Raw genomic sequence first — 10,431 nt, forward strand, 5'->3', positions numbered from 1 at the left:
ATAAAACAACTTAATTTTCGTAATTTTGAAAGTTACTTTGGTAAAAAGATTTATGTGAAGTAATAAACAAAACGTTCATTGTTTATCATTTTACGAGAAATTAAACTTTTTGTCTATTTTACAAGGATGGAATGAACTGTAAACTATATTTCTTACGTTATTTAAAATCTATAAAAGATTGTTCAGAATCAACATCGGGGCCGCTGTGTATCAGTGGTAGAAGGTTTACAACTGATGCATGGGGTCCCGGGTTCAAATCCCAGCTCCCAAGTGAACTTGGTGGTGGACGATCACCGTGTGCGTGGGTTTCCTCTGTGTTTCCTCCCGTTTCCTCCGACTTTCTTCATTCCACCATTTCATTCATATATCATTATCACCGTCTCCTTTAGCCTAACCGGCATAAGCGTGGGACTTCGAACTCAAAGATTTCATTTTATTTTCAAAATCAACATTGAATCTCTATCAATGACAATAATTTATATCGGATGAATTCATTTAAATTGTATTAAATTGTTACTTTATCTGTCAATTTATTATTGTGTAGATACAACGTAATAATGAAAATAATATTATTTATTTAAATCACACTTCACAGTTGTGTTGCTTTTTCCACTTGTAACACACCTTTTTAGAGCATACCAAATAAATTGCAACCTATCACGAAAAAAGCATTTGTTTTAAAAATATGCTATGAGCGAACAAGTTCTTGGAAAGACAAAAATCAACATTTCAACGGTTTTCTAATTCACGTTGTGCTACCCCTATGTTAAGAAATAACTTTTCATTGTTCTTTAACATATAAAGGATTTAATCATAAAACTTCAAACCCACGTTGTACTTTTCCATTTGCCTGATGCATTTTCATTACAAATCTAATAATTACCTTAAGCACAATCAATTTAAGAACAAGAACTCTTAACAAAGGCCAATTAAATGACCAATTAAAAAGGTCGTTAAATATTGTGATTTTGCACATTAATTTAAAACTTCGAACAATTTACCAGAAAATGTTGTTTTTGTGAGTTATCAACATTTTCGGTCATACTCCCATTTGCTTATCTGTTTGTTTTCATTTTCTCTCTTCCATATGTGTAAATGCTTAATGCTTAATGTATAGACCTTAAAATGCTTAATGTGTTAATATTAAATTTACCATAAATTTAATGGGATTGTTGATATACATTTAAATTGTATGGCTCTGCGCGAAAGAATGCAAGCTTCGGAGACAATTACGTCCAAAACTTTGAGAAATAAAATTTATCGCTCGTTATTTGGAGCAAGTCAATCCGTGGAGTTGGAGCTCGTATAGCACGATCAATTTACACTGTTCAAAGACGCATATTTTGTCAGTGTGCACCAAAGCATAAGGAATTTCCAGATATACTCAGGAGTACAAGTGGATCCATACAAGGCAAGAATAAGCTTTTGAATCACCGAACAGAGAATATATTGACGAAGACATTTTTTGCTAACTATGCGTGGTTGCATAACAAAAACCGACGAGATGGCAGTTTAATGATTGTAATGAAAATTTCTCTTGTTTCTCTTGCTTACGACAACCAGACATATATCACAGAGAAAACCTTATCTTTTATATTATTGCACTATTAATATAATGGTTCTACTGATACCATTACATAAAATAACTGTTCCTACAGATTGCCATCCGCTCTTATCCACTTTTCGACTTGGGAATCGAATTTGAGATCTCATGATTAAAAAAAGATTCAAACATCTTGTTCATTGTCTAGTACATGAATGACACTCGTAAGCAGTTATTTAATAGAAGTTTATTTTCACTCTTCATATGGCGAACTACGTTCATATGTGACAGCTAACGGGAGTTGGAGAAAGTATTTTAGTGTAAATTCTACTTATTGTTCTCATATATTCTGCCATGATAATGTTAGTGATAAAATTTTCATTTTGTTTGATCTATTCAATTATCAAATTATTTATCTTATCTCACCAGCATCACCATCTAACGCAGGGCGCAAAATTTCCGGTCGCCATTGTCAACTAGACATTTAGAGCTGGCGACCAGTGTTCAGTAGGAAAGGTTTCTGCCTAAAGTCACAGTGCTGTGCAGTTTCCGTTTCGCACGAAAATAATTGTTACTGAGAGAAAACATGGAATGTAAAGTCTTCACAACCGACATGAAAAGTGAAGTCTACACTACGTTGTAATTCGACCCTCCTTTTTCACCCACCCATATTTTGTGAAGTTTTACTTGTGAGTACTGCTTTATTTGAGAGAGGCTTCAGTAGTCTCAAAAGCGTTCAGACTGCCTACAGGAATTCACTAAAGACTGACACACTGAATGATTTGCTGACAATTTCCATCAATTGTCAATTAAGGACTTTGGCTCTTAAGGACTTCGATCCGAAAACTGAGCAAGGTTTTGGAACACAGGTCCCCCTTCCCATTTAGCCGTAATAAAGAACAGAAAACAACGTGCCCTGTGGAGCTGTAACCCGCCTTCACTCGCTAACGCTCGCTCGGCAATACTATGTGAATTAAATACTAAACTTTGGTACAGAAAGGAACCAACCTAGCTACTAACCTATATGGGGGACCCGTGTTCTAGAACCTTCCCCGAAAACTGTAATCGACAACTGCTACTTCAGCACAGAGAGAGAGAGAGACAGTGATACACAAACGTGAAGTCTTAAAGTATGATTTTTAAAACATGTATATGAAATGACTAATTGAAAATTGATTATGGGGCCGCGGTGCCTCAGTGGTAGAGCGTTCACCTCTAGTGTCTGGGGTCCCGGGTTCAAACCTTCTCCAGCCAAGTGAACTTTGTGGTGGACAAACACCGTGCGCGTGGGTTTCCTCGGGGTTCTCTTGTTTCCTCCCACTTTCTTCATTCCACCATTTCATTCATTTCTCATTATCACCATCTCCTTTAGCCTAGCCCATGGGCGGCGATTAGGGGGGGCAAAGGGGGGCAGTTGCCCCCCCCCACTTTTTTGAAATGACCCATTAATGTATATAGTTTCATTTGGAAATATTAAGTTTTTGTGTGTATTAATGGTTCACAGAATAACAATTGTGCCATAAAATATTTGCCGTCTCGTGAGTACATATTGGTTGTCTTCCGGTTCAGTTAAGAAAGCTACAGGAATTGCGTTTTAATTGCCACGAAAAATGGCACAAAATTTAACCTATTGGAGCGCCTTAATTCGAGTGTATTTTAATTCTTCTTACAAGGGCTCAATATGTTAGTCAGCCGCTTTGGTACAAATTGACATAACATTTCGTACAAAAAAGAAGTCCTTCACAACTTGTGAATCACAAGTTATTCTTTAATTGCACAAAAATCGAAAGTTCCTAAAATGTCTTTTCATCTTTCTAATACTAAGGAATATTTTGATTTTTTTTTAAGTTTAACATCCTGTTCAGCAGTGAGGCTATATGAGACGAGGACCTACTGATTAACGTGGAATACGAACCACATGAGCTCCCGCCAGGAATCGAACCCGGGTTTCCCACGTCAAAGGCGCTTCAATGGTTGCAGTGCAATATACGAGTTTAGGGTGTACATATACATATTTTGTATATACAATTAAATTTAGTGAATTCAACATAATTCTATGTTTTAGGATTATTTTGTATAACTGGAGTGATTCTAAGTATTGTTGAGTTTTGATTTACGTATTCCAAGAAAGTGAAAACTGTACATGCAACGAACATGCTTCGGGAAGCTGCAAAAGTACTTCTTTAAATGTTGCATAATATGCTTCTAGTATTTACTATCTTTCTAAGAGTAACAACATACGTTTAATAGCATGTGTGGAATTAAAAATATAAGTTGTTCATTAATCCCCGGTTTCAATGTAACTTTTGCAAAACTTGCCAATTTACTTTAAAAAATATGAAACACGATATACGGCATTTTAACTGGAAAAGAGAGTATCCTAATAGTTATACAACCTTTCGTCAAACAAAATGTTAGAAGAAACCAGGAAAACTAACATTGATATACAAATATTGAGATCATGTCTTGCCCCCCCACTTTTAACGTCCAACCGCCGCCACTGGCCTAGCCGGCAGTAGCGTGGAACGTAAAACTCAAAATTTCATTTCATTGCCACTTATCCTGAATCTAATTGTCTGGGGCATTACTGCTGTGTCGCCGGACCAATTTAAAAATCGAAAAAAGTAACAAAATATACTACATTCGGTTATATTTGATTGGATTACATTAAGTTACGTTAGATTACGTTATTAGTCGTGTAATTTTACTAAGGGGCCATAGTATAAGCAGGAGTAATAGTAGTAGTAGGAACGGGTTAGAAGCCCCTCAGGGATTAGATGGGTTCTGTTCTCGACATGAAATGGACAAATTAAAGGCTTGACAAAATGTTTTGGTACATTTTACAATCTATGGATCCTTATACTAAAACAAGTGTACCTCTGCACGAAATAATCCATCCCCCTCCACATACAGTGCTGCTTACAACATCATAAATAACCGACAAATACAGCCACTTTCTTAACTTTTACTATTCCTCTTACCTGACTTTCACTCATTCTTCCTCACAAACTTAAATAAATTCTCCAATTGACCCGGTAAATTACTAAAATTGGTCCGGCGATACAGTAGTTAACCCGTCTGGTTTTGAATTTTACACCCTGATCTAATCTCTTTCTTTGTCAAGCCAAAGGGCGTGTGCAAGAGAGGGGGATCTCATAATTTGTACGTGAGAAGTGCTGGCGACCATCATTTTTGGATTGGCGAGTGCGTCTGACTTTGAAATTTTGCTCCCTGATCTAACGCATTTTCAATCTCTACCTACAAAATGCCACACATAAGCTATGAGATATACTAAGTTGGCCACCAATATTATTAGGTGTCGCTCTTGGAATGTGTATGTTTAGTGTGACTGAGAAGAAAAAATCATCAATCTAATTCTGAATCGCAAGTGATATGATATGCAACCACGTACATTTTTTTTTAATTTCCCCATCCTGACGATTGTTATGATATAAAATTCTCGCTATTGTATTCCGTGTTCGGTGCTGTCCTATTGACTAACTAGGAAGAACTTTTCGATTGAGTATGTCGGACAATATCTTATGACACTGGGAGATCCCTCGTGCAACTATCATAAACTACCGAAATACATAAATTTAGATAGCTATTTTTTGACTTGTACGAAGATTTTGAGCACCAACTCCACAGCACATTGTACTCAAAATTACATTGTACGTGTTTTATTTACTCACAACTACTATCGATTTCGTTAAAACTGTATATATACGTATTTTCTTTCCTAGAGAAACATAGTGCGTTTCCCTGCTCAGCCAGCCTAGCTTGCTCTGTCTGCAGTGGTACAAATCCGGGTAATCACATAATCTGCAGCGGTACAAGTCAGGAAAAGTGTAGAGTACAATACTAAGAACATCATTTTGGTCGGTCATAAATTATTTCGACGCTGTAGTTTATCGACGGGAAAGTATCATTCACATCATCATTTATGGTTTACATCGAATGCTATTTGCTTACATTACGTTTTGATTTGTTTTGACTTAGATCACAACATGAAAAAACGGGAGCGTTAAAAAATGAGGCCATACAAAGTGGAAATGGACAAATGGCTTGAGGGATTATCCTCGTTAGTCTGATGAGAAATATACACCCGAACGGAGGAATATATATACAAAATATATATTGTTGGTCCGTGCTTAAGTCTTGTACTTGACCTTTCTCTCACCCAATGGCCTGTGATAGGTTGAAACTTACAAATTAAAAGATTTTCAAAAGTTTGTAGCTTTTCCAATCGGTCTTGAAATTTTAGACAGAACTTTCGTTGCGCCATTTAATGTTGTTAACAAATGTGAAAACAGCAATTCGTTTAAGCGAAGAAGAAAACTGTTTGTTGAAGTGATTTGCCGAATTTTCCTCGGAACAAACGCATAACTACGCCTTTACGACCTGTGTTTATCGGTGTGACGTTACACCGGATCACTTGTAGATCAGACAAGCCAATGGTGTTCTCGTTGATGAATATGACATTTTCTATATTTAATCTTCTCAGCAGCTCCAGATAAGGGAGTTCTGTTTCCTAAATCAGTGAATTCTAGTTCTGCTAAACACACATTTTCACCAATATATCTTTGCAGTAAAAACGATCTTCTTTTTGCATCTATGCTAAAGATTTATTTTTGTGTCCATCAAAGTAAAACTCACTAATGTTCTTATTCCGATTTATGTAGACTGAATTCGAGCTCAAAGTTGTTCCATCTCTCGTCAATTTGCTTTTATCAACATCATTTACTACATGGCCAGGTGAAATTATGCCCACATTTTCCAAAGTAGCAGATATTATTAGAACAACTTATCTCCTCGAAGCTCCGGTTTCATAGGCAGTTAAAGCAAAGTTTTCCTGAGATGAATTCGTGTTTCTGTTTTTACTGGTTGACACCACGGGTGCAAAATCCCCATCAACTTCTGCTAGTTGAAAAAATCTTAGTTGTATCCAAAGATTATTCTGTTGCTACGATCCTATTCTCCCTCTCTTCATATTGGTACTTCTAAAGCTTGTTTCGTTCGCAGATCTTTTCTTCATACTTACAGTTCTTTGTTGATTTTTTATGTCAGTTAAGGATCCACTTTGTAATTATCATTTCCCTGTTTCCTCGTTGTTCGATACGAAAACGTCGCTCTGCTTCTCACACTTTGTTCACTCTTTCACAGTTAAACAACTTTCCCGGGTCTGTACACTTGCATGAGCAAACTTCAAAGAGATCTTGTTCACTTGCCTTAAAACGTTTCACTTTTTCTCCACCCGATGCATCTTTTCTAAACTTACGCAAATAGATTATAGACTGAATATATTGCAAAATAATTTTCATTAAACATTTTCCTAGAACTGTAGGAATCGAAAATTTTGTCCACAATGTATCGCAATGTTCGCCAAATGCTGGGGATTATTTCTTGTTCCATCTTTGTTGCACTTTCTTCCAATAAAAAAATTATATTTCATAAAATCACAATTACTCGGAGGTCTATTGTCCGAGAGCCACCCAAATAAGAAGTCCGGAGGTCTTCTGGCCACCCAAATAAGAAGTCCTTGCCAGTATGACGCAACACTTTCTTGTTAGTCACTTTGCAAATCTTTTTCTAAATAAATATAAAATGGTATAATGTGTGAAGTAAATAACGAAAAAAACAAGTGCACACAGGTAACATCCAATTATTGATACACAAGAGCAGTACGTCAGCGGCTTACAACCAAAAAGAACACTAAGCGTCTCATATTGAAAAACGCAAAAATTTACGCTCTGGAGGGCTCTTCTCTTCTATCCTCCAAGAGCAACGATGCTTCCAAACTGTCTGCCGCTATCAAGCCCTTCTTCCCTTTCACTCTGCAAAAACATCAAGAACAATCCCCTACTCCAACCCAGATCTTTCTCGGTCGCATCAGTTTCTTCTTCTTTGTTTTGTCGAATCTCCAGAAAAAACATTCGTAAACTACCCTTGAGTCACTCTACAAACAAAACAATGAATACAAAAATAATACATAAAATTCATATAACGATGTTTTTGTGAAATTATTGTGCGTGTTGCAAAACTGAATCACTATTAAAACTTCAAGGTTAATTCTAAGCAATCTCCAAAATATTTTGAAAAAAAAAATCAGACGTCTTTGTGACCACAAATTGCCATTTTCCGTACTAGCCACCTTAACATTTCGAAAATAGTAATTTTTCGATACATCTTAGTACGCAGGGTGTTCTAGCTATCTTAATACGTTTTTATGACATTTAAAAAATATATAACATATGCTGAAATTTCGTTCCATAAAATTAGATGGTGTCATAATATGACACTCTGCAACACTACAAGATTAGTAATGTTGGCAATCTAATATATATTTATATATTGAGATGACACTACGCTACGTGTTACACAATTCAAATTAATTATTCAGGATTGCAAATAAACGACATTATAATATCAAAAACTTCCAAATTATAGAGACCTCTATAACAGTGTAATCCAAGTGAGACGGAAGGACCAATATCCATCTAATGTACTCTAATGTTAAAAACTATTGGTATACTTTGATTAAGTTTCAAATATCTAGTGTATACGTACAAAGTTACACATACATACAAAATTATAGCAGAAGTGAATACCAAATGCCGTTTATCTCAATTCGACATATCAAACAGTTTCGGAAATATTGTATACATGAATGGTAGGAAATTTCACTGCTTCGTTATAATTAATTTAAATTTTACACGAGTACATCAATTAAATTGTTCACCCTTTGTAGATATACAGTATTAAGCAATTTTCAGTAGCAATCAAAATCTTTATTTTACACTCACCTTGAACCAACATTTTCTTTCCTTCGACCAACTTCACTTAGTCCATGAAATGCTGTTTTAGAAAACACTCTTTCTATATATTGAATCATTCTTCGTAAAGGACACTACAATTCTTACCTGAAAGCAAAATATCTATGTAAATTATAGAAGTGTTCATTTCTTTCAAAGTTTCAAACGTACGTACATAGTTTTACGTAATTCTGGATAGTGTATCATAACGCGTACTTACGAATCTAGTCAATAAAAATATACGGATGTAGCTATATCGTTTCCGAGTGAAAGGCGTCCGAAAATCACTGCAACATTTACTTTAAGCACAATAACCCACTAAGCAATAAAGATAGCAATAAGTGAATAAGAGAATTCAAATGAAGTCGTACCTAATAAATACAATGCGGCAGGGAGTGAGTCCCAGTCTAAAGTGCACAAGTGGACTCCAAAAAAAGGAAAAGAAAAGAAAAGAAAAGAAAATAAAAAAAAGAAAAGAAAAAAGAAAAGTTCATCACCATATGGAAAATACAGTAAATTAACTATTCTGTTCCAAATCACGTAGAAAGTGGAATGTAACTCTACACTGACAATATGTCTTACATGTCCTACTACAGCTAGTAAACTCTACAACATTCGGGTAATAGGGAAGTAAAACTGAAAATTCTGCTATTTAACATATGTTACAGTTTGGTCCGAAAGCAAAAATAAAGTAACACATTTACAAACGTGTCCAATATTGTTGGTACGCCGTTAAAATCTTGAGAAAAATGAAAATGATACTGGAAAATGTAGTATGGTTCACCACTCCCATTGTGGTACACTCCGAATCAAAAGAATTGCGACAGCTAACGCTGTGCAACTAGGCCACCCAATATACACCTTCTTATCCTATAATCGTGTCTGGTAAAACCATCCCCTCTCTCTGCCCTTTTCCTCTCTCCCATACTAAAATCAGCAAAAAAGATGAGTACAATTCTTATTTCAAAATATACATATATTATTATACACAAAATGAAACAATCAAAGCGAGACGAAACAAGATTCATAAGTTAATGTAGAGAGAGACTTAAATACACACACAATGAACAGTTAAAACCGATGTATGCCTGCTAATCAGACATACAGAAGTGAGATACAGAGAGGAAAGGGGAGAAAAGAAGAAGAAGAAGAAGAAACACTAAACATAGATAAAAATATGGAATTTAAAAGTATTTAAAAAAGAACCTAACATTATAAAGTTCCGTTTCCAGAAATCCAACAGGAATATAGAAGTAGCGTTTGGATTATATATTTCTTCAGGAATATTCCAATACATAGAAGAGATAGGAAACAATCATTAAGTCACTTTCAAAGTGAATACCAAACTTGGAGGTCAAATTAAATTCTCATTTCCCTGTGAAATTGTAGAGCTCTGAAACACATATAGAATAATGTCAGTAGTTTAACACACGTGCTTTGTTTCACGTGTTTCGGTAGCAAATTCGGTGGTGGTCATTGAGCGTACTGATCCGAAATAGATTATAATAAACCCAGTAATACCTTCATTCGGGACTACTAATACAAACTGAACAAAAATAAAAAAAGAAAAGAAGAAGGAAAGAAAGAAAAGGATAAATGAATGAGTGCCATTTTACTGCTAAATTTCTATTAGAAAGAGTCAATATTAGAAACCCAAACTGTGTCATAATGAAAAGTTACATATGTTCAAAACAAAAATTGGATATTCTTTATAAACGTAACAGACCTTCCATGTTTCACATTGAAAACGTGAATAAAATACATTGAATTATAGGATGGAAACGAATTTTGTTTCAAACTAATATAAATAAAATCTTCTCTTGAATCAGCAGAAAAGGAGCCATTTTCTAGTCATCTCTGAAGCAAATTATCTGTTCTGAACATACACTCTCGATTTCATCTATTGTGAATATAACGTTCTAATTCGAACAGATAGAATGAACGCGCCAGAGCTTAAGTAGGCCATTGCATCAGTTGGGTGATGTGGGTTGGTTATGGGCCGACACTGCGTCGAAGATTCGAACCCGTACTGACCCGGTGATTCGATTGAGACACGGTAACCTGGAGGACTAAGAA

The 10,431-nt window shown here is 35.4% G+C and overlaps 1 protein-coding gene across 1 annotated transcript in view; it reads right to left on the bottom strand.

Moving 5' to 3' along the window:
- LOC145689422 (uncharacterized) overlaps window positions 1-9,211 on the bottom strand; it is a 174,525-nt gene extending 165,314 nt beyond the window's left edge. The window contains exon 1 of the mRNA XM_081763579.1: window positions 8,347-9,211. Within this exon, the coding sequence (XP_081619705.1) occupies window positions 8,347-8,435 (89 nt within the window). The 5' untranslated portion in view covers window positions 8,436-9,211. The remainder of the gene's footprint in view (window positions 1-8,346) is intronic.
- Window positions 9,212-10,431: the final 1,220 nt, after the last annotated feature.

The sequence above is a fragment of the Thermobia domestica genome, chromosome 7 (assembly GCF_964235325.1).
Source record: "Thermobia domestica chromosome 7, izTheDome1.hap1.1, whole genome shotgun sequence".
NCBI lineage: Eukaryota > Metazoa > Arthropoda > Insecta > Zygentoma > Lepismatidae > Thermobia > Thermobia domestica.